Consider the following 24,661-nt stretch of genomic DNA (forward strand, 5'->3'; position numbering starts at 1 on the left):
ACATGGCTAACCCCTTCTGTGAACAATCTGGCTCCCAGGGAAGATGCTATAGCAGGGGCCCACTTCCCATGTGTGCACCAGTTCGAGTCCCAGCTGCTCCACTTCTAATCCAGCTCCCTGCTAATGCACCTGGGAAAGCAACAGAAGATGGCCCAAGTGCTCGGGCCCCTGCCACCCATATGGGAGACCTGGATGCAGTTCCAGGTTCCTGGCTTTGGCCTGGCCCAGCTCTGGCCATTGTGGTCATTTGGGGAGTGAATGAGAGGATGGGATGGTATTACTGTCTCTCAATTTCCACCTTTCAAATAAGTAAGTCTTTTTAAAAAACAAGACCAAAAAAACCTGCTTATTGTAAATTTGTATCTGGGGAAAGACTCGAGCCAATAGCTCCCCACATCCTGACTCTTGGCTGACCAGGTCTCCCTGGCTGAATTCTGTCCAGTTCAAGTGCCACCTCCCCCAGGGCGTCCTCCCCACCATCCTGGCCAGAACGCATTTCTCCCTTCCAGGAGTCCTAATGGCTCAGCCTTGGGAGCCAGGCCCGGCTGTACATTCCTAGGAGCCGTGAGCCCATGATGAGCCAGCCGACCTCTCAGGGTCTCAGTGCCCCCGATCTGTGAAATGAAGGCCAAGGTGGAGCTCAGACCCTCGGGGCTGCAGGAGGCACACACATGTGTGACCATGGGCCAAGCCAACCAGGTGCTCGGCCAAAACCCACAGCAGCTGCCAGGTCTCCTCATCTCGCACCACACTCGGGAGCCCCAGGAAGACAGCCAGCACCACTGTTGTGCACCGTGCATTTTCTGGGCAAGCATGGACATGTGCTGGAGATGGAACAAGGGGAGAAACCGGGAAACAAGAGGGGACATCAACTGGCCCCCAGCCTCGTGCCCTCTCTGGAAGGCCCAGATGGATGCAGCCAGCAGTGAGCTGGGCATGGAGCTTCACTAGTGGCTTTAGCGGGGTGCCCTGCTTCCCCAGAACAGGAGCTGGCCGACCAGCGTCGGAAGCCCAAGGTCAAAGGCAGAGTGTCTGCAGGGCACTCACTCCAAAGCTGAGCGGGGTCTCTTGCCTGAGCATGTCCGATGGGGGCACCTGCTTGGCCACAGAGCAAAGCCCAAGGCCTGCTCATCTTAAAGGGGGAGGGTACCGCTCTGCATAGCCAGAAACTTCCCCACGGCCTCCCCGGGGCACCCACCTGTCCTAGGACCTGCCATTCACGACAGCACTGGAACTTCGTCCACGATTTGAAAGGAAGGGGCGATTCCCTCTTTCTCCTGGACCCACACCCACCCACCCAGGAGCCTTTAACCTTCCACACCAGAACACAAGCACGTCAAAGGACACGTCCCACGCGTGGCCCGGGCTCAGGAGGTGTGGCGGATGTTGTGGGTACAGCTTGTGAGACTGGGTTCTGGGTGTCAGGCTGGATGATTCTGCTGCCTGACTTAATGTCTGTCTTGTCAGGTTCAAGATTTGGGCGGAACTCAGTGAAGCTGTCTAATCATTTCCAGAGCCGAACGGACCAGAGATGCAGAGGAAGACAGGGTCCCGCTGCACACCAGTACCTCCTGCCATCCGGGGAAAGAAGAGCGGCCCAGGGCCTCCAGGTGCGCCTTCTCGTTCACGGGGCTCACCACAGCCCTCACAATCCCCACTTCAGAGACGGGCAACACGCTCAGGGAGCCCAAGGGACTCCACTGCACCAGGACTGAAAAGCCAGCGTCACCTGCCCAGCTTGGAAGAAACCGACGAAGTCTAAGGTGCTCTCCGCGTCATCCCAAGCCTCCTGTAGAACTCAGCTCCTCGTCACAGTGGAAGGAATGCAAGAGCCTCAGGTGTGGCTGCAGCACGCCATGCGCCTTCTGGGCCTTCTGGGCCGGGCTCCAGCCTCCCTCTGCCTCCCACTTGGCACAAGGTCAAGTGAGTGTTTTCCAACCTCACCTCCACCAATCATCCCCAAGAGAACGCAGACCAAGTGGCCGGTGGGCAAAGCAGGTGAGGGTCCCTCCACCTCCCTCCCTGTCCAAAGACTTCGGGCTGTCACACAGCAACGTCAAGAGACGGATCTGAAAATAGCCGGTCAGCCTGGAGCTCTGTGACCTGCGTGGGAAGGGCAGCTGCTGCCTTCTGCAGTTTGCCAAGGGTTGGGGTCCAGGAATCGTGTCCTCCTCCTGAGGCTCCCCCAGTGACGTGGATCCAAGAAGGAAAGGCGTGGAATAGGAACAGGACAACAGTAACCAAGACCCGCAGGGCCCCGAGTAGCACAGAGGCCATCCTGGGGTCTGTCTTCCCCACAGAGGGGAGTGGGTGGGCTTGGCCAGCACGCCTGGCTCCCTCCGTCTGTCCCTCCGGCCGTCTCCAGGCTCACCACTCTAATTTGGATCCTGGCCTTTGTCACAGTGCTCACACCAGGTGCACCCGATGTCTCTGCTTGATTTCATTTACTTTCACTTTATTTGTAAGGCAGAGAGTCAGAAACACAGAGCAAGAGTTCCATCTCCTGGTTCACTCCTCAAATGCCCTCCAAAGCCAGGGCTGGGCCAGGCACCCAACCCAGCCCCCCAGGTGGGTGGCAGGGACTCAAGTCCTGAGCCATCACCCGCTGCCTCCCAGAGCGCACAGGAGCAGGATCGGAGCAGGGTGGGTACTGCCAGGGCAACTTAACAACTGCGCCCGTCCCTTCTCTCTGAGCCGAGCAGTCACCCCTCAGAATACTCCACACCTCGAGAGGGGGAGGAACTGCCAGGGCAGAGGAGCCACACGGAACCTCCTCATCCTTCCCCAACTGCACAAATGGGGAAATCAAGGCCTGGGGGAAGGAACTGACTAGATCCCAGGCCCGATGCCAGCAGTAGATTCTGCAGTGCCACGGCGGTGACAGCCCCTGGTTGCTGCCAAGAGCCCCCGGCCGGCCCTCCCCTCCCTCCCAGAGGCCGCTCCGCTGCAGGCTCGCCCGGGAGATAAAGCTCAGCTTCCTCCGCAGAGCACGGTCACGCACGGCTCCTGGCGCGCAGGCCTCAGCTGTCCGTAATTCCTGCCTGGCCCAGCTCTGTCAGGCGCGGCGATGAGACGGCTGCCTGCTTAATGACAGGGCGCTGGCTGCATTCACTCAGAGCCCAAGAAGCAATTACCTCGAAAATGGGGGTCACAGGCCCCACTCGTTGGCTTTAATTGAATTCCAATAACTGCCTCGAGCTGCCTTGACCTAACTTGCAGCTTCCTAAATACTACTTAAAGGAAGTGGGGCTAATCCAGGCAGTGCTTCTCCCCAGTTTCACTCTTTTCTTAAAACTTAAAAAAAAAAAAAACCTCATTATTTTCCTAAGAGGATTTCCTGTTCCAAAGAAAGAGGGAGAGGAGGAAGCAGGGACCCCACTGTGGCCACTGCAGGGGTGAGGAGCTCGGCCTGCACACCTTAAGGGGGCGCCTCAGGAGAGGAAGAGGAAGAGGCGGAGGCGCTGGGGGGGAGCTCCTGGTGCAATCCCAGCCCTGCCATCAGCACAGTCGCCCAGCTGAGCGCTGGTCACGGGGACAGGGGATGCAGGCCACACACCAGGGCAGCAGTAAACAGCCCTGGGCGGGGGTCCCAGGTCCCTTTATGGGCACAGGGCTCCATCGGTGACCCTCCACCAGGTGCCTTCTGCCCCCACAGACATGTGGCAATGTTTAGGGACAGCTCTGGGCACCTCAAGCACAGGGACAGAGGTGTTGGCAGCGGTCGTGGGCGCAGGCCAGGGTCCCTGGTGGACGTCCTGCCCCCAGATCCCTGCACTGCAGGGTTGAAGGGCCCTGGGCTGGATGGCTCTGAGGGACCTCATTTGAAGTGTCACCCCCCCCACACTCTGAGAGCGCTGCCCTCCCACATGGAACACTTCCCCAGGGCAGGTGAGAGCTGACTCCTCTCCCTGCGCTGCCAGGATTCTCACCAGGCTCCAGCCTCCATCCCTTCCCCAACAGCACAGGGGGCTTGGACCAGAAAGACAGGCATCCTTGCTAACGGACTCTATCATGGGTCCTCACGGCGTGATGCAGGGGCTGGACTGACGAAGTGTCACCTGGCCAGGCACACTGCAGACTCCCAGCATTCCCAGGGGAGGAGCTAGTTCACCCCAGATGCAGGGAGGACAAGACAAAGGCCTGCCCACAGTCAGCTGGGATGGAACCAGGACGACAACACAGGCCTGTGCGCTTCCATCCCAGTCTGGAAAGCCAAGCTCTCACGCATTCCACCGGGCAGAAGAAAACCAAAGGCAGGCCTGGGGTCCCACCTGGAAATAACGCCCGGACGTAAGAACAAGAGCAAGAACAAGGAAGAAGCAGGATGCCAGCAACACCAGGGCTGCAGGATCAGGTCCGCTGCTCCTGCTGCTTCAGAATGATCTGGAAAAGCAGCCCGGTTGGGCACGTCCTGGAAGCTCCCAGAGGTGGCGCTGTGGCCTGAGCAGCAGTGGTTAACCTCCACGTCATAGACTAAAAGCCTCACCTTGGAGGCACACAGGGAAACCATTTCCTTCCAGGGCTTCTCTGGAGTAGCCCCAGGCCACCCCAGGGCAGTAGCCAGGGGAGGACATTGTCTGGACCTCAGAGATGCACTGAAGTTGAAAGCCAGGGCAGAGGCACGGGCAGGGAGACCCCCTGCTTCCCCTTCCACAGAGCGGTCAGGTCAGTAGCTGCAGAAGCACTGGGGAGGGGCCTTCCAGAAGGCCGGGAAGACCTGTCTGGGTGCCCCCATTGGTGTTTACAAGGGCAGATGCACACTCAGCCAGGCAGCTCAGCCCAAGCCCCAGCCCCACAGCACAGCAGAGACAGGCCTGGTCCCAGGCGGCCGAAGAAGGGCAGGCCTCTGCCAGGGAGGGGCAGACAGGCCTCAGAGGTGATCCCAGGCCCCCACCCTACCAAGCCAGGGGAGGACAAGGTGGCGCCAGGGTGTGTCTCGCACCCCTTGAATTCAGGGACTTGGGGAGGAGCCCAAGGGGAGAGAGACCCCAGGGGATGCTCGGGGAAGCTGGAGCCATGGGGCCGCCCTTCTTTGAGGCCAGCTGAGGCCAGGTTCGCTCTCTGGTTATGGTAAATGAGAGGAATAAAAGGGCTATACACACGGTGAGAGGCAGACTGGGGAGTCCACGTACCCCGATGATGGCATTCAGCTCCGTCATGGTGACCTGCTTGGCGCGCTCCACTGCCTGCGCCACCTGCTGCTGGTGCTGGAGAGAACAGGGCAGGTTAGATGCGGCCACCCTCCCAGACACGGGGAGGACCCCCTCCCCCAGAGAAGACACCAGGGGGCTCCAACGGGCCCAGCCAGCAGGTGGAACGAGTGACACAATGTTCAACGCGCCATGTGTTACTTCTGGAATTCACATGGACCGGCCAGAGACGGCTACTAGTCAACGATCCCCCTAACCACCTACACAAAAGAACCTTTTCCCATTGCGATTCAAGTATGAGCTGGCTCTTAGATGGCCTCAGAGAAAGATCACGAATTTCCTGAACACGGTAACAGCACTGTCATCACGGGGAAGGGTGTCCCCGAGTTCAGGGGACGCAGCCACAGGACCCAGGGTGCCTGCGATTTACACAGGATGGGGTCAGGAGTGTGTGCGTCCGTGTATAGCTAACTCTGCCTAAACAGACAGAAAACAAGGTATGGATCCAGAAAGACAGACAGGAAGACAGCATGGCTGAACCCAGAAGACAATGGAGCACTGAGCGGCAGCTGGGCCAATTCAGACTCACATCCCACTCTGTGGTGAAGGTCTCTGGTGGGCAATCTCTGTACCGCCCCCCTCCCAATTCTGTCGTGAACCTAAAGCTGCTCTTAAAAAAACAGAATCTGTGCCGTAAAATGTGCTGCGCTCACTCCCTTCCGAGTCACACACACCACTCTCTGCCTGGTGCTGGGCTGTAGCTCTGAGGGCGGCTCCGCGTCCTACCCCAACGCAATCATCTACGGGCCATGAGTCTGGCCCAGAGACCCAGCGAGCAGACATGTGCCAGCCACGGGGGGGGTGGGGTGGGGTGGTGCAGAGGGTCCCCCACCTGCCCTTGATGTTTCTCCAATCACCCCTGAGTCCAGTTGCAACCACAGGGCAGGGGTGGGGGGCCGTGTCTCTTGGAAGGTATGTGGGCAGCTAGCTGGTCATGTTTCTGGCAGGTGCACTCTGGGCCTGGAGGCTCAGGTCCCCCACACTGTGTCTGGCCCTCGGCACCAACTGGGCGCCTGCCTCACTCTCAGAGGTGGGGACCGGGGCACAGGAAAACAGGTTTGGTGGGAGAGGGGCACCCACTGTGCATCGCTGACACTCCTCTCTGGACTCAGGTGGTGACACAACACCATCCTGACCAGGAAAAGTAAATGTTCCCTCTGCCGCGGCCCCCTGCCCCAGGACAGGCCAGAGGAGGCTGTGTGAAGAAATCCCCAAGTCAGCTGGGAAAACACGAACGCCTAGGGCCTGGGGCTCACCTAGGGCCTGGGGCTCGGTGGCAGCGAGAAAAGCAAGGGAGAAGGAATGCAGTGAGAGCGCTCACCTCTTGTGACAGGAAAGGCATGATCTGCGCTAGAATCGTGTTCAGTCTCTTGGCGATCTCCGTCTGCAAAGCCAAAAAGACTGCATGAAGTTCAGGCAAACAAACCAGGCCCCAGAAACGTCTCGGGCAGGGAGAGAGGCAAACTCCCCGGAACCTCAGCCCTCACCCTGGGGTCCGTCCTTTCCCACTCCCACCCCCTCCCGCCCCCAGGCTGCCTCCACTCAGCATAGTTTGCATCTTCCTGTTAAAAACAAACAAACCCACCCCCATCCTCCCAGCAAAAGCCACCACAGGAATCAAACCCAGTTTGCTGCTGTGCCCACCTGCCACTGAGGGAAGGGCCACGAGGGAAGCCCCAGGGCTCCAAGAGGCAAAGTCCCCCCTCCCCCCACAGCAGAGTGGGTCTCCCTCGCCTCCTGCTTTTCACTGCGGTCTCCCCCACCCCAGGTCCATTCTCCTCCCCACAGAAATGCCACCATTACTTTTTTATGATTCTTAAAAGATTCATTTATTTATCTGAATGGCAGAGTTGCAGAAAGAGTGGGCAGACTGAAAGAGAGAGAGAGAGACAGAGAAATCTTCCATCCACTGCTTCACTACCCAAATGGCCACAATGGCTGGGGCTGGGCCAATCAGAAGCCAGGAGCCTGGAACTCCATCTAGGTCTCCCATGCGGGTAGCAGGGGCCCAAGCACTAGGGCCATCCTCTGCTGCTTTCCCAGGGGCACTAGCAGGGAAGTGGATCAAGGCGAAGTGGCCAGAATTGAACAAGCATCCATATGTTAAGTCAGCAAACAATGGCTTAATCCACAAAGCCTGCCTCCCACCCCACCCCTACCCCCAAGGATTCACTTCTTAGGATGCAGCCCTGCCTTGCCCAAGAAGCTGCTCAGAAAGGTAACTCTGTAGGCCCGCCCCTCGTTCAGGTGGATCACAGAAAGGCAGATGACCCCAGGAAAGACCAAGACTGGTGCTAAACGGTTAACTTAGTCCAGACAGCAAGGCCTGGAGCCCCGGACAGACAACTCTCGGAATTGCTTTTCTTATCTCACTGAATCCTGAGCCGCCAGGACCCAGGTCCCAGAGCTGGCTTCAAAGCTTTCATGGGCACAGCAATCTCTCACAGACAAAACCATGACAACAGCCTTTAAAAATCTGTGATCATTTGCACATCCAGTGATTCTGGATGAGAACTCTTTGTGCTCATAAAATAACAAGGCTTACAAACAGACCCGGACCTCAGAGAATGCCTGGGGCTTACACCTTTGCGGCCGCCGCCCTTGGCCACTGCACAGGATGCCCCTCGCTGGGGAACACAGGTCATCCATCAAAGAACCGGGTCTCGGCCCCACGCCCTGGGGCTGCCGCCCACATCATCGAGGCTCTTCAGCAGAGGGCCTGTCCATTGTTGACTGGGTTTCCCGTGGGGACCAGGGATCGCTGGTGTCCACCTCTGCCTGGGTCCTTCATGCCAGAGCCAGTACTTCCCAGCAGAAGCCACAGCTGGCACTCGGGGTGGGACAAGTCCTCGTCCCTCACATCCCAGGCCAGCAAGGCACTGGGGTTGGCCTCCAGCCTGCACACTCTCCATGCTATGGGCCATTCTTTGCTGCACGGAGCTGTTCTGTGCCTTGTAGGACTTTAAACAGCATGTCTGGCCTCTCTGCTCACCAGATACCCAAGAAACTGTGAGGATCTGGGAAGGTAACTGGGATGTTCTTGTGGAAACCAGCGCAGTAAGCGGTCAGGTCTGCTCACTCCTCCGCCAAGGCCACCGAAGGTGGGGAAGGGGAGTGAGCTCTGAGTTCAGCAGGAGTTCCAGAAACAACCGTCCAGGCTGCAGCTCGGGCCGGACCCACGCAGGGCCACAGGCTCACTCGCCCGTCACAGGTCACGTGGCCGTGGGAACGCAGACACAAGCCCACCTTGCAGATCAGGAAGCTCACCGGACCAACGCCTTGCACCTCGGGCGTCCAGGAGCGCAGGGACCAGTGTGCGGCAGACACATCATCAACATCTGGCCCACAGAGCACAACTGCCAGCCTCCCAGCGATTCTTTTGGGAGACTTCATGTGGCAGTGACCCATGGCTGCAGAGCTGGCCTGCCCCAGTGTGGACAGCATGAGAGAGAGGCTGTTTGGCAGGACGCTGACCCATACTGGGAGGCAGGCAGGACCTCCCCTACCACTCAGATGAGGGCAACACTGTCGGATCAGACCACCCACAAGCCACCTCGGAGGGCCTCAAGGCTTCCCCCTCTCCCCAACCCCAGCCAGCCAGAGGCAGGGTCAGAACTTCCCAACTATTCTGGCTACTTAACCCCCACCACTCGCTCTCACCCCTGAGAGAGGGTTCTAGAAGAGCCCCTGCTGTGGCCTACTTGCTTTGGCGCACAGGTGAAAGGTCAGGGGTGTGGGAGGTAGCCTATCTCCTTCCATACATCCTCGAGCAAGTACGTGGCCGCGGGCTCCCCCAGACGGGATCTTCCTGCCATGTGGCCCAGAGCCCAGCATCCTCAGGCTGTAAGGAAAAGGGGACCCACCAGGATTTCACTCAGCCACGGCCAGCTCAAGGCTCGGCACCCAGGCCACAAGCGCCAGGGAAGTCTCAGCCTCTTACCTACTTATACCAGCTCCTGCCTCCCAACACCACAAACACCAAGTGAGGGCTCCGGCACAGGAGAACACACAGAACCTCCCAGGAGCCCGGGGTCTCAGCATCCAGCCCATCGTTCCTGGGGGTCCAAACAGGATGGAATCAAGGTGCCTCATGGCAGGAAGGACCCCAGCACAGCTGACACAGGCTTGTGCAGGGTAGGGGCAGGCAGAGGGGAGGTGGCTTCATGTCTGGAGAACTTTAATAGTAATAAACCAAGACTTCCGTGTCCTTGGGTCTTGGAGTACTTTCTAGGGAGGGCAGAGCTTCCCAGCCGGGTTCTGCCAAGGTCTGCTGTTGAGTATCAGGCCCTTGGTCTCTCCAAAAGGCAGCGGCAGGGGCTGAGCCCAGCCCACTCTGATAGGTCACAGAACAAACACTGCTCGCTCAACGGCTTCTTTAGGCTCACGGTTTTGAGCGTGGTGATTGGAGGAGGAAACCCCAGAAAGGGACACCCAGGCAAACAGGACTACGCGAAGCAACAGCGATGCTGATGGCCAACAACACGCATGCTGCCCACCACAGCCGCCCCACACGTGCAAGCTCGTGGCCGCTGTAGGGGGTTCTAGAAGAACTTCCAGAAGTCTCCATCTCACAGATGGGGAAACTGAGGCTCAGCAATTAGCGACCCACTCTAATGACTTCCTATCAAGAAGCCAAATCTCGACATTTTCAAAGAGCTTAAAGAAACGCTTTTTGAAAGAAAAAACCCACTGTCTGGGTTAATCATTGACAACGTTTCCGACTAGCACAGCTGTTAAAGCAGCAGAGGCTCCAAGGCAAATAACCTCCAAACACTGGCTCCGAAAAAAAGGAAAGCAAAAACAAGACGTGTGACTTCAACCATCGGGACAGGTCACCAGACACAGGGCAGGGCCTGCTCACACGCCGGACACTCCGTGGACAGCCGCACCCGTGGGGTCCCCGAGACGGCCCGCCTCCGCCTCACTGCCAGGCCTCGAGCCGCAAACCCCAGGGGCAGCAGGAGAGGGGTTGCTGGCACCGCCGCTGAATCTCGCTCTCCAAGTGTGGTTCAAAGGCAGTGGCTTTGCTGCTGGAAAAACAGCCGCAGACGGAGGGGCCACCCGCGGGGCGCGGGGGCGCACATCTGCCCTGTGTCTCTTTCGAGGTGGTTAGGCAAATAAATGGCAGCGGGCGAGATAGTGGGGGGCAAACACAGTTTCCAGAGAACAATCTGTTCCACGTGCCTTAGCGGCTCCCAGCGGCCCCATCAGCTCCTCGTCAAGGCAGGGCCTCTGAACATCTTGCAGTAAGCCGGGGGTACTTGAGCATTCGCTCTCCAAGTGCGCTTTGCTGCCACGGCCTCCCACACTCACATCTGCCGCTGTCTGGGAGATGGGGCCCGTTCTGGTGCCAGTGCCCCGGCGGCTGCTCCTGGGCCTTCAGCAAGCCAGCCAGTCCTGGGCAGTTCCGCCTTTCCCGGCTGACAGTGCCCAACACGCAGTCAACAGCCACTTCCACCAGACAAGGTCTCTCCACGACTCAGCTTCCAACCGCCGGGGCGTCTGCTCCAGGAGCTGAAGCGCACACTTCATCTTCACCATAGTCAAGCAAAAACCAGGAGAGGAAGAAATCCGCTACTGCAGAGAGCAGTTCCAATCCGAAGCCACACAGAAGTGAGCTGGCTGCTCCTCCATCCAGCCCTGTGGCTGTGGGCAAATGGCCTCCCTCCTCTGGGCTCTAATTTTGCTGTCTGCACAACGGAGGCGCGAGATGGATGACTTACGAGATCCAGGAGCCCTCACTCAGGGCTTCGGCATGTTAGACATTCCTGAATCGGCCCACAAAACGTCACTTCCTCCAGGCGGCTCCACCGACCAGGGCAGAGCGCAGACTGCAAGGACCAGCAGAGAAGCGGCAGGTACGGGGTGGTGGGCTAGGCTAGCCGGAGCTCTCTTCCTAGCACGAGCCATTCAAATCTGTCCGTCGATGAAACCATACATGACGGCCACAGGGCTTCCAGGAGACAGCAGCGCCGCCACATCGCTGAGCCACAGGCACCCACTGTCCAGAGGCCTCGATTCATGGGCAAGACCAGCCGCTGAGCCCAAGACGGCCGGGCACGGGCTCCAGATGCTTCCCTCAGCAGGAAGTAATTCCGTGTCTGCTGTGCAGGCAAGGGGCTGCCTCCCACTTCCAGGTTCCGGCATGCGTCTCCTACAACGAAGACGTCTCGCTACGAGCACTGTGCTGCGAGTCTGCACACTGTGTGTGCGTCAGGAAGCAGACACGAAGAAAAGGGCCCTGCCATTTGAAACACGGAGGGGAAACTGGCAGCTGCCTCCCCAGCTCCATGGCAGGCCCGGTGGTCTCTCTGAAACGCGTGCTTCGGGTGAGGTCTCAGTTAGCCTGGGGGTTCTGCAGTTCTCATCACGTTTTACCTGGTTCTGTGACTCTAATCCTGGTATGTATGCAGTGAGTCTGATTCATCTGGAATGAAAATCACGGGAGTGCAGGGAGGGTGGGGTAGGGGGCTGCAGACCCCACAGTCGCCCAACGAGCAGGTACTTCACGGTTCTGGAATGATGTGTCTGGACTGTTTTAGACGACCCAGCCGCACGTCCTAGGCAAGTTCCTCAATTATTTGACAACAAGGTGACATTCCTCGCCAGGCAGTCTCTCCTCACACTGGGACAGCAAGCGGGTGTTTCAGCAATGGAGGAAGGGCGGGGAGGGGTAAGACCCCTCCGCCGGGGGCAGCCTGGGTGGGGTTCCTGGGCCACATTCCATCAGGCCACAGGCCATAGGGGAAAGCAGGGCCCAGGCCTAGGGAACAAATGGCCCCCTTTGCAGCCATGGAGGTGCTGCCCTGTGCCCTGGAGGGGCAGGGAAGGCTCACATCACAGCCCACAACCAGCAGAGGAGCTCCTTTAAAGGCCCTTTTAGCACTGACATATTGATCAGATTATATATAACACGAGGCCTTAAATATTCATGCCTGCCAAGGAAGCCTGCTGAATTCTTTATGCCAGGAGGACTTGGGACGTGAAAGGCCCAGCCCTCAGTCTGACCTGAGGACCTGTCTTCTGGGAGAGGGAAGAGGACACAGGCCAGGGCCCTGTTCCGGTCCAGGAGCTGTGCTCCTGCAGGGCAGGCAGTGGAGGGAGACACTCGGCCCTCCCAACCAACCAATGGCCAGTGAGTCCAGGGTCCTGGGGTTGTGAAATGACTTCCTATGGGCACCCCCAAAAGGGACTCCACCTCCTTTTCTTCCTGCAGGGGACACATCCGGGCCACTGTCCCCTCTTGGGCCATGGTCTCCGTTCCATGAGAGGCAGAGCTGAACTAGGGGCTGTGTCCAAGCACAGCACACCGACCCAGGCCACTGGCTGCCCAGGGGAGAGCTGGGCCCACGCCACGGCCGCCTCACTCCCCCACGCTAAGACCCTGAGACTTCCCATTTCTCAGACTCTGCGCTTCCAGCCACCAGGTTTCCTGTTAACAAGACCCAAGAATCTTTAAATATTTGTTCACTTTAATTTCTTGGTTCCCAAATGCATTAAACCCCCGCTTGCCTCCCACCCCCACCGCAGGGGCGGCTCTCAAAGAGCTCACTTGTCTGGTGCTGTGCCGCAGGGACAGCTCTTTCAGATCCCACCTCCCCCCAACACTGCCCATTCATCACCAGGCCCAAGCCCCCTTCCCTACCTCGCCTGGAGCTCCCCTCAGATAACCCCGCCCCCTCCCCCACCCTCCCCGACACCACCAGCCAACTCCTGCCAGGAGGCAAAATTCTCAATTCATCCCTGTGGGGTTGCCATGGCAACCCCAGCCACCTAATCCCCCTGGAACATTATGCAAATCTCCCCTTGCCCCTCAACAGGCTGTAAAAGTCACCTGACCCTTGCAGAGGCTGGACCCACCAGGTCAGGGCTGCAGGCCAAATGCTGGCTTTTTAATGCCCCCTTTTAAGGACAAGGGCTCTCTGGGGAACCCGGATGGCATGACGGGAAAATGCAGCGAGGGCAGAGGGCAGCCTGACCATAGGCACAGACAGAGCCACCGGGTTCTCATCCCCAGAGGATGGTCTTTGTCTTATGTTCTGCCCACCCATCACCATGGTCCTCCCTTAGAATTAGAGGGGCGCAGGGTCCTTCTCCCCACCCCCAGTAAGGATGGCAGGAGGTGGTGGTATCCCGCAGGCCATAAAAATCACCATCGTATTACAGAATCTGTAGCACACTATCCACTCCCTCTGAAACCAACCTCCTCCTAAGCCACCTCCTCCTGGAACCTTGTGTTTTACAAATGACAGAGAGCAAGGAGCAGCCTGAGTGTCCTCAATGCCGAGCCAGCATTCCGCCCCCTACATCAAGGTGTGCGTGATTCTGCCCGCCCCTCAATTTTGGGTGTCCCATGCTACAGTGCACAGCACAGTCCCACCACACAGCACTAGATAGCCCCAAACCCTGCTCTCCACGCCAATGCCCAGTGCTGCATTCAAGGCCCTGCAGTCCAGTGGCTCTGGGGAGGGCATGTGGGGGGCCTGGGGTGAAGCCGCCCGGGATTTCCAGCAGGCTCGCCTATGCTGCTGGGCCGCGGTGAGATCACACGCTGGTGGTCGCTCAACCTCTTTAAACATCAGTGCTCTTGTTACACACACAGGGCTCTGGCCAGAAGCTTTAACAGCCGTAATACCAAAGATCTTGTCCTCTGAGACCCTGGCAACTTGGAGACTGTCCTACTGTGCAAATACCTTGCAGAGGGCTTTCTGTGTGCACCGTACTGGGCTAAGCAGTCCACATCTTCCTGCTAACACTGCCTACACCTGCACTCTGCCACCAGCCACGTGTGGCTAAAGTCACCTTTAAAAACTCAGTTCCCCAGTCACAGCTGCCACATTTCAAGCCCTCAAGAGCCACCTGTGGTGGCTGCTGCTGTGGTGCAGTGGGTTAAATTGCCACTCACGACACCAGCATCCTATGCCAGAGTGCTGGTTCAAGACGTGGCTGCCCCGCTTCCCATCCAGCTCCCTGCTAATGTAGCTGAAGATGGGCCAACTGCTTGGGCCCCTGCACCCACATGCGAGACCTGGATGGAGTTCCTGGCTACTGGCTTCTGCCTGGCCTGGAGCCATTTAGGAATATCAATTCTCTTTCTGTCTCCCCCTCTGTCTCTGTCGCTCTGCTTTTCAAATAAACAAAATAAATATTTAGAATACAAAACATTGCCATGACGGCTGCAAGACTCAACAGCAGACACGCAACGGTCCCGACACTGTGCGAAGTTCTACCGGACGGTACTGCTGTAGCAGCTAGTATCATTACCCTCATTACAAGTGGGAGTTCACTGAGGTCACCAAGTCTGCCCAAAGTCACACACCAGTAAGTACCGATCTAGGACTACAGCCTATCTCGCAGCCATCAGAACATTCCAGCACCAGCTCCCGGGGCGCTGCACCCAGCTTCCCAAGACGCCCCTGCAAGAACCAGGTGATTCTGAAGGAGAAACTGTGAATCCACTGCCAAAAAGGTGTCAGTACAGACTGGCTGCCAGGATCCCAAACCTCCTCACCACCCAGCCAGCCAGAGAAATGCCCACTGGGCACTGAGCATCACGGGAGGGGAGTAAGGGCGGTCTGCACTATGTGGGGTGAGGAAGAGTCAGCCAGAGGTCTCAGGAGAAGGGGCTAAGAGCCAGGGGAGAGGAGAGAGAGGAATCTCAATGAGGCCAGGAGTCTGCACACTCCACCCCTCCCATCCCTGCAGGAGGTCCTGCAGGCCAGGAACCGGGGAAGCTGGTAGGGGAAGCCACAATGCAGGGAGGTGAGCTTCAGCCAACAGTGGGAGATCCAGACCTCAGCAGGGCAGCTTCTAGGGACTCCAAACAAAGCTGCTTCTTTCCATCTTAAGTCTGGCTTCCTGGAGAGCGCCCTCACCTCTCCAGAATGAAGTGCAAGATTCCAGGGGTGGGGAGGTGGGAGTGGCCACCTCCGGGCCTCCACCTTTCCCCAGGACTTTTGCTCTTAGGCAAAAGCTTGCAGTTCCTGTACCCTCACCCTCACCCACTGGTCCACGCTGAACTGCCTTGCTCGTCCCACTCTGCCCAAGCGTGGCCCTGCAGGCGCCAGCAGTCTCAGAGCCTAGGTGAGCGGGGAGGGCAGGGCTTGGGGACCGGAGGCCCAGAGCTGGCATGGCCAAAGGCTGGTGGTCCCAGCCCTGCAGGGGGTGCTCTCACAGCTTTCTAAGAGTTTTTCACTTAGAATTTGTAAAACAAAACAGAACCCAGTGAAGGAGCTGTGAACAACACTTATCAAGGATTTAAAAGGCAAATGAGATAAGGCAACCCAGGCCCAACAGAGGAGCCTGGCCAGCGCTGCTCCCTACCTTCCCCATGCCCTCTCACAGCCCAGATTCAGTTTCACTGCCCAGCCCTCCTTCCTCTTATCTCCGCCTGACCATCTCTTCTCTTCTCCTTTTGTTCTTAGATGGTCAGAAACCGGGGGGAAAAATGGTCGAGAGACATCAGAGACCTGGTACGACAGAGTTCACGATGTTTTTACAAGTCTTCCTACAACCACAGCTCTGCAGCCCACGGTGCACCCAGTATGGGCCAAGAGCACAGCCCCTCAACAAACACTAGGTGCTGCTGGCCCCCTAGGCACCTCACAGCCTCAGCCGGGTTTCCCTCTGCGTTCCTAGCCCAGGCTGTCCATGCCCTCGGATGCCTGGTGGGACCCCTGTGCCCATTATCTTAGGCACCTGAGGCAAAAATGTCTGCTACATCAATACTGCTACTAGCCAGAAGATCACATTTTCCCAATGCTCTGTCCTCAATCAAGTTCTTCCTTAAGGATTATTCAGGGCAGTGGCAGAACTCTGGGCCCCGTCTCTGTCACTCAGACACACAGCCAAGCCCACCCACGCTCTCACCCTTTGCCAGGAGAACAAGGTCAAGGCCATGGCCAACAGACTCCAGACCCTGAGAGGGCTTCCCAAGCTGTGAAACCAGTCCTCTCGGCAGCCTGCACAGCCACAGGCCAAGGGAACTCAATGGCAAAGTCGGCTGCAGGTGACAGGGAGGCCGGGACTTGCTCTCAAGGCTGGCCAGATAAGATCTGGGTTACCCCATCCCCAGCCTGGTACAAACCCCCACTTAGATGCAAGTCCCCAGCCCACCCCCTTCACTCTCACCCCACCTGATGAGCTCTGCACAATGACCAGCTCCAGGACTCTGGCATGGGAGGGGCTTGCCAGGGACCCCCTCCCCCCAGTCCCTGCAGACCACCCTCGCTGCTGACTGTGCACCTTCCTTAGCACACAAAAGAATTCCAAATCAACCCAGACTCGTCCATTCCCTCCTTCAGTGGGAAGGGGCTGACCCCCCACCCTGTTTTGCTACCTGGTTCGATATCCCCTCATTTCTCTGGAGGCCAGATGTCCCCCTCGCCCCTCTTCTCTTAGCCCCAACTGGAGGGAACCCTCTGTTGTGAGAGGCAAGAGAAAGAAAAGCCGAGAGGGAAGGAAGACAGCACCTTGCCCGACTCTCCGAGAACATTTGTTGAAAACAAGATATTGTCCCCCGACGCATATAAAAACAAGGCCCTTGAGCACGCAGTTCTCACTCTGGTACACAATTATGGGTGCTTTCAGCTGTCTAGCACTACTTCAAGTGCTCTCTTAAACCAGACTGTCAATGGCATGTTGAAAGCTATTTTGCTGGCTGCTATCATTAATAGCAGAGTGGAGAGCCGGGCTGATGAGAATTAAATATGGGGGAGGGGCGGGTCATAACCAGTCATTACAGAATTACCAACACGAGGGAGGAGACCATGCCACTTTGGGGAATAAAGTTTAAGCCAGCGTCTCCCGGTGGGGAAGCAGCAGGGAGGGCACAGGCAGCCTGGCGTGGCCCCCACCCCCACCGCCCGGCAGATGGACTCGGGCCAGCTCTGGAGAGCCATCTGGGGCCGGCGGGAGCCACTGAGTCGTGAGCTGTGAATGTGAGGGCAGAGAGGCCTCCCAGCAAATGTCACCACCTCCCCTCTCCTCCCCCAGGCAGTCTCCGCCCACACCATTCCCATCTCACTGCCTGTCGGTCCAGGGGCTCTGGCCACCCTGCCAGCCTAGGCCTACCTCCCCAGCCTAAGTCACAGCCCCTGTGCCCTGCCCCCTTTCAGGAGTCAGGCTTGTGTCCCAGGTGCTGTCCGTGACACTCTGGCCACAGCAGCACTTAGCTCTCTGCACAATTACTTATTTAGATGCCAGACTCCCTGGCCCAGGGAATGGTGTCTTGTGTCTGCGTAAGCAGTTCCAGCCCACAGCCGACACATCCCAGGCCCCTAATAACTGCCTGGGGACTGAATCCAACACCCTCATCTGCCTGATGAAGAAACTGGATGCCGGGCCAAGGGAAGGAAGAGGCCGCAGTTCAAGCCCACTTCTTACAGGCAGTCCCCCACCCCCAACAGCCTGCGTGAGTCCAAGGACAGAAAAACCAGTGTGCCCACTGAGCACCTGCTGCAGGGTCAAGCTTGGGCCCGGGGCTGTGGCCAAAGCAAGAGAAGTGAGATGATGGGGGAGGGGCTCCACCTGCACCCCTATGGCCATAACACCTTCTGGGTCCCAGTATTTTGTACAAACAAAGAGATTTTGTACAAAGTCCTTCTCCCAAACAGAAAGGGAAGGGAATCCATTCCTTAACTGACTCACTCCTTCAACAAAATGGGGAGGGAACACAGCTCAGTGCCCCTCCTCCTGCCTCGAGGAGAGGCCATGGAATGAGCGTCCATCCAGGCTGTCTGCTGGATCCTGATCTGTAAGTGAGAGCCAGGGATCACCTGCCCACCCCCAGGGTCCTTTCACAGGTGAGGGAGTGGCACAGCAAAGGGGCTGGCCGGCTCCCTCCGGTGGTCAGACATGGTGAGCCACTGAGCTGTGAGCTCAGCAGGTGTCCAGTAGGAGATGACCCACATGGTGGAGAGGATCTGTTTCAGAGCAGAGCCCATGGTGAGAAAGGGCAGGGGAAGCCAGGATGGAGAGGGCTAAAAAGTGGATTTCAGACGCCACACACACACACACACACACGTGCACTCCCAAACTTAATAACCTGCGTCCCTTCACATCTTCTCCCAGCCAAGACACACTGCACTCCTTGTCAGGGCCTGTCACCCCACTTCCACCAAGGTCCCAGGCCTTCCAACTGCTGTGCCGGACCCCCGTGTCACTCACTGAGGGCCCAGAGAGAGGAGGGGGAGTGACAGATGGAGACTTCCACTGCCCGCGCAGCCCTGCATCTCCGGCCACCGCTTGGTCCCTGGATTCTTGCACCTTTCCCACGGCACTGTCAGTTAGGTGCTCTGTGCGATTACCCCACACATCCAATCATCAGCTGTGCAAATAGCTGGCACCTCGAGACAGGACTATGGACGAACAGGGCCAGCTGATAGGGTTATACAACCTGCAACAGGGTACTTTGGACCTTGGTGGAGTCACACTTGTAACCTTAGCCCCCTTGGAGAACAATATCGGAAGAGGGAGCACAGTGAACAACACAGAGAGTGCCGTCGGTTAGTGGAGGGGCACGCTTCACTGTCCCGTCTCGAAGGCCTGGACCAGCTGCCCTCTCTGTCCTGGGCACAGCTAGTATGTGACTCAAAAGGTGGGGATGGAAGAGAGAGGAGGTGTTATTCTGTTTCCAGAGAAGGCTGGTGTGGCCCCGGGCCCCCAGTCAGCCCGTTCACTTTTCAACACATCCGGGCTCAGCCACACTGGGTGAGGAGCAGGCGGCGTTCAGCTGCTCCCAGCACCAGTGCCTCCAATGCAACGCACAACGCTTGCTCCGGAGCCCCTGCTTCTAAGCGGGCTTTGTTAGCCCACAGGACAGACACTGGACAGCCTCTGTGGGCACACGCTGCTCAGCCCCGCTGCCTCGATGAATCACCCTTGACATTCTGCCTGCAGGCAGGAGCTGGAGGAGGTGGGTGACCCCTAAGTCCCGGGCCAGGCCTGTGATTCTGCAACCTTTGCTTTACCGTAATGAGGGAGGGAGGCGAAAGAGTAGGAGGAGCAGTCACTTATGATTTCTCTGGGATTTGAAGGAGCCAGCCACTGCGAGATTCCCCTCTTGGTAAAATACAAATGGGGGCCGTGTGCACCTCACCAGCTGCCCTCTGTCAATATCCAGGCCCATCAGGCAGAATGCGAGGTACCCAGTTAACTGGCATTGCCCAAAGAGCCAGCAAAGAAGAGATTTAAATACACACATATATAAAATACATAAAAATATATAAAATATATTTATATATGAGGTGGTGGGGGTGGTGATGAGAGAGACAGACAGAGAGCGTGTGAGCAGGCCTGGGACGCCACACTTCTTAAGGTGCTAGCTCTGTGGATCATCTATTATATAAAAGTACAGCCAGGCCCCACCCCCACGGAGCTTAAAGAATCCAGCTTGTTTGTTCCAGGCAGATGTAATCACACGAACAGTCAAGTCTAGAGGGCAGGACACTGCATGAATAATTCAAGCACTCCAGTCACTTGATTGTGTGTGCAGATAAAACACCAGTCAACCGCTAAACAGGTCAGCTGATAAACTTGTTTGCTCAGGCCTAACCACCATCCGCCAAGTGCACCCAGGACCCACACTGCAATTAGTGGCAGGGCTTTCTTCTGCAGAACCCAGGGAGTGGCCAAGCCCCATTAGGTCAGGGTTGCAAGGTTTCTTCACCCCTCTGCCTCTTTGTTCCTACTGGGGCCTCAGGGTGAATTCACCCCACTCAGACAGCCATAAACCTGCTGCTGCTTCAGCTCCTGCTGGGAACTGAGGCGAGTGGGAACAGGGGTCAGGATCCAGAGGCTCTGGCCTCCCTTCCACCTCAGTTTTCTCACCCATAAAAGGGGAGCAAAGCACTCAGCACTCCCTCTGAACACCACTGGCAGCTGAGAGGATTAATGTAGCCAAACCTCAGGCATTCTCCCCCTAAGAAGCCTGCTTGGGGAGCAGCCAGAAATCCCAGATGCACACAGCTGCTCTTTATACAAAGCCCCCCCCCCCCAAGGCACTACGTTTTAACTCTTCCTGGGTTCAGCCAGAGCCGTCTGCCCCGGGAATTCAGACCAGCTCTGCTCTGCCAGCCAAGGTGGAGCCTTTGTGCCTAAGAACCATCCGCTTGCAGGCGCAGGGAACACCACCCATGCAGCCCTCAACATGCAACGACATATTAAACCTTCATTACGAAGCTCTTAGAATAACCGCTGCTATAAATTTTCAACCTGGGCGCAATTACCCTCTTTAAACACACCCAAGACACTAAGCGCTGAGAAGCAGAAAAGTGGGTGTGGAGAAAGGGAGGAAGTGGCACCTTGCACAACATCCCCCAAGGTCCCTGAAACACCTGGGACCCCAGCGCTACCTCAGGCACTCCGGTTGGACAAGTGAGACTAGGTCAGGGCCACCATCGCAGGGCTGAACCGAGTCCCCACGGAGAAACGTTTTTATAGAGAAAGCTATCTGTATATGATTTCTGTGGGCCAAGAACCAAAACCGTGCTAGCTAGCGTCCCTGATCCCCCCAAGAAGCTGGGTTTCCCGTCCAGCTGAGAAACTAAAGCCCTTCCTGCGTGCCCTTCTCCCCACACCAGGCGCTCCGTTCAAGGAGGGAAAAAGCTCTGACCAAAAACCACCCAAAAAAAAAGCTCTGACCAAAAACCACCCGTGCCAGCCACGCTCTAAGCTTGGCAGGGTCACCTGGCCTTGTCACCTGCCCTGGGTCCTGCCCCCTTTAAAGAGCAAGATTCAAACCATGTAAACGACTGTTAATTTAGAGCAGAAAATCCATTCGAGTCACAGTCACCAAGGGCTAGAGTGAGTCAACAGCCTTCTGAGATTTCAAGAACACCAATTGTTAAAAAGAACAAGCGGCGGGCCTGTGCCATTTATACGTGCCAAGTCAATGCTAACCGTGGGCCAAGCCAAATTATAGGCAGCCTCTCCTAGGAACACAAATACACCAACAGGCCTCTCCCACAGCCCAGCCTAGCACCGGCCTAGTTACTGATATGCATGGAGATAAAGGCTGTTTGTATTTGCTCGGCTTGAGGTATACTGTTATTAGAAGAGTGACAATACGAGGTAGTTTACATATCCATCAAATGACACCATACTAGCTAAACTGGTTTGACTTCAGGATTTCAAAGCTGAGTTCAACCCCCAGCCAGCTTCAGAGTTCTGGTTCGGCTGCCTCTGGGCAAGTTACTTCACCCCGGAGCTTGGGCTTCCAGCTCTGTAAAATGGGGTCGGGGAAGCTGCCCTCAACCTGACAGAGCGAGAGCAAGGCCTCCCAAGCGTCAGGCCTCAGAGCTGGATTTTAAGCCTGCTGGTGGCTTCATGCCCTCACATTTCCACAGCCCAGCCTGGCTTTTTTAAGACTCTGGAAGTCTAGTGTTATCAAGGTAGAACATCACATTAAAAGAAAAAAAACCAAGCCCTCTTGCATTTTCTCTAGAGATTTTTACACGCAAATGGGCACCTGTGCCTTCTCGGGGGCTGGTCAGACAGACCCTAGATCAACATTCTCCTCCTGGTCCTTTTTCCCAGCCCAGGACCAGCTTCACAAGCCTGGGTGCTAAGGGTACATACAGGGTGTCCAGACCTCAAATTTCAGGGCCTGGCCCCGCTCGACCCTCAAGGGGAAGCTCATTTCCATCCAGGAGAGGACCCTTTACGAAGCCCCTACACTGAATTTAAAACTACAGCTTTTAAAGAGAAAAGCACTTACCTGCTTGTGCATTTCGATGTTCAAGCCATAGGACATCTCATAGTACTAAAAATAGAAAGAAGCACCATTAACAGACAACCCAGAATTCTGCTCCTTTTTTCAAAAGGAGTTCTTTCTGGCCTCTTCTGATGCGAATGGTAAGGGGCTTTAAATTAAGCCCCCAAGGGCAGGGTGCTAAGAGCCGCTCCCCTGCCCCCAGCACTGCAGGGGCCACATATCCTGTTTGTACAAGGTAGGGGCCCAACAGGGAGTCAGGTGCACACTCTCTCTGAGAATAACTTAGCACTGCGCCCAAGGCCTCTTAGGTGAGAAGCAGTGCTGGGAGCCTGGCTGATGTGTCTCCTGGGCTCTCCCACAATGACTTAAAGCTGCAGGTGCAAGCCCTGGGTACAGGGAGCCAGGCTACCTGCTGCCCAAGGTCCCGTGACTTTTCAGGTGAGGAACCCTGGCCCACAGTGGGGCTTGCAAAGGCCCACACACCCTGGGCCAGGAGGGCTGCTGGGCTCCTCTGGCTACATTCCAGGGTTGCAAAGCACAAAGTTTCCAAGCGCTCCCAGGAGGCCTTGAGAGATTTTTATCCTATGCTATGAGTCCTGTCTTCCTGGGCTGATCCAACACCATCCTACCGGCTCTCCCAGGGCAAGCAGCCCTAGGGAATCTTAAAAGCACCCAGCAAAGGCGTACAAAGGGAGCAGGGCTCTCCGGGCCTGCAATTCGGGTTTCTCCCTCCGCCCCTGGGCTCACCCACCCCCTCCCAAGTGGCCGATGCCAGGGGAAGCCAGTGAGGGGCGCAGGGCATTCCCGCCCAGCCCCCCTTCCCTGAAGAGCCGCCGCGGCCGCGGTGGGGAGTGAGCCCCGGTCCCCGCGCCGCCGGCGGGGTCGCCGCCTTCCCGGGCCGCCTCTCACCATCACATAATGGCGCTGCATCTCGGTCTTCTCGTTCGCCAGCTTGTCGTACTCCACTTTGAGGCTGCGAGGGCAGAGGAGCCAGCTCAGGCCTGGCGCCCGCACGGCCGCCTCCGAGGCCGCAACCCCAGGGCCTCCGAGAGCCACTTTCCCATTTCCTGGACACCAACCCTCCCCGGGGGGGGGCACCCCACTATCCCGCAGCGTCGGGGCGCACAGGGGCTGGGGTCCACGCCGTGGGCATGGGGGAGCAAGGCAACTGGAAACTTCCCACGGAAGAGCGAGCCCGCTCACCGCGACCGCAGGGGGAAGGACCCCGACCTTCGGCCGCGGGCAGCACAGGGTTAAGGCGGCGCGCTCGGAAAGGGGAAACAAAAGGCGGAGGCCCCAGTGGCCCCGCCGCCCGGGGTCGGGAGCCCCCTCCGTCGCAGCGACGGGGATGCCCCCTCCCTGCCGGCCCCGGGGCGCTTGCCCACCCCCCTCCCCCGGCCTTACCTGTGATACTGAGCTTGCAGGAACTGGAATTCGTCTTTGATCCTGTCACAAGACTCAGCCACCGTGAATTTAAATCCGGGCTGCCCGGGTTGATGGGGAGCCTGCAGCCCGCGAGGACGAGACAGGGGAGGGGCGCGGGCGTCAGCCGGGGCTCGGGGCCTCCGCCGCGTCCTCGGCCCCTCCCCGCCGGCTGCCCCACCAGAGAGGCCGCCCTCACAGCCCACAGCCTTCCCCGCAAGTTCCTCGGCTCCCCGACGGCGCGGGGGGAGGGGGCGCCCCGGGTCCTCCGGCTCAGTCGCGAGGTTTCCACCCGCAAACAGAGAGGCGGGGGCAGGGAGAACGCGGGGCGAGTTGGAGACTTAAGAAAGGGGGCGGGGGGGTCACGAGAACGGCTTCCCCTCCGGCCCCGGCTCGGGACTGACCTCGCAGGTCCGCCGAGTCTCTCGGTCCCCAGCCCCTTTGTGTGAGCGCGCGCGCGCGCACTCACACTGCACAGACACACACACACACGCACAGACACACACACCCCATAAAGGTAGCAACAAGCAAAATGGAGGTGCCGGATAAACTGCCTCGTTTACCCTGCCATGATAGATGCTTAAATAAACCGAGTTGCAATTACTCACCGGATGTCTCCCTTGCGGATACATGGCAGGGAGGGGTCGTGATTCCGAGAGCTTGGAAGCGCCGAGAGCCCGGGCCGGGGAGGTGCGGGAGAGGGGGGAGCCGAGCCCGAGCGGGGGGCGGCCGGGAAACCGAGAGCTCGCCCCCGGCCCCCCCAGCTCGCTCTCGCAGCGAAATCCCAGAGTCGGGCGCCCGCCTCGAGCGGAGACAAAGAGCCGCGGAGCGGGCGGCAAAGTCGTCGGAGGCCGGGCGGCGGGCGCGAGCTTTGTGCGCCTAGGGCTCGGCGGGCTTCGGCCGGCCGCCTTCCCGGGGCTGCGTCGAGCGCGTCAGGGCCGGGGGCTGCGCGGACATCGTCGGCTCCCCGGCGAGTCCGGCGCGGGGTCCCGAGGCCGGGGGCCCCTCCGGATCACTCAGCAGCGCGTCGCGCCGGGGCTGCCCCAAGCATCCGGGGCGCGCGAGTCCGACCCCCAGAGCAGCTGGGCCCGCGGCTCGCGGCGAGAAGAGAAGACAGGCGCCGAGCTGGAAGCTCGGGGCCGCAGGAGCGCCGGAGAGTGAGGGCTGGAGCCCGCCGCGGGCGCTTCGACGCCCCCCCTCGGAGAGGAGAGCCTGCTGTTCCGTCTGCTACCGCCGCCGCCGCCGCCGCCGCCGCAAGCCCTTCCCAGGGCCGGGGAGGAACTCCGGGCTCAGTAGGTGCAAATCAACCTCCCTG

At 58.2% G+C, this 24,661-nt stretch overlaps 1 protein-coding gene across 10 annotated transcripts in view; it reads right to left on the reverse strand.

Annotated features, from left to right (window-relative positions):
• Window positions 1-24,089, reverse strand: part of TLE3 (TLE family member 3, transcriptional corepressor) — a 40,498-nt gene extending 16,409 nt beyond the window's left edge. For 6 of the 10 annotated variants that reach the window (XM_089309495.1, XM_089309494.1, XM_008249824.5 and 3 more), the window contains exons 1-6: window positions 23,955-24,089; window positions 23,329-23,429; window positions 22,834-22,897; window positions 21,928-21,972; window positions 6,532-6,594; window positions 5,133-5,207 (exon numbers count right to left, since the gene is read on the reverse strand). In XM_089309495.1, the coding sequence (XP_089165621.1) occupies window positions 5,133-5,207; window positions 6,532-6,594; window positions 21,928-21,972; window positions 22,834-22,897; window positions 23,329-23,429; window positions 23,955-23,978 (372 nt within the window). In that variant the 5' untranslated portion in view covers window positions 23,979-24,089. Of the gene's footprint in view, window positions 1-5,102; window positions 5,208-6,531; window positions 6,595-21,927; window positions 21,973-22,833; window positions 22,898-23,328; window positions 23,430-23,954 lie in introns of all 10 variants that reach the window. The other 4 variants (XM_089309493.1, XM_008249821.5, XM_008249822.5 and 1 more) reach the window with 1 other exon arrangement.
• Window positions 24,090-24,661: the final 572 nt, after the last annotated feature.

This window comes from Oryctolagus cuniculus, chromosome 12 (genome assembly GCF_051225735.1).
Source record: "Oryctolagus cuniculus isolate XC-2025 breed Fujian yellow rabbit chromosome 12, ASM5122573v1, whole genome shotgun sequence".
Classification (NCBI taxonomy): domain Eukaryota; kingdom Metazoa; phylum Chordata; class Mammalia; order Lagomorpha; family Leporidae; genus Oryctolagus; species Oryctolagus cuniculus.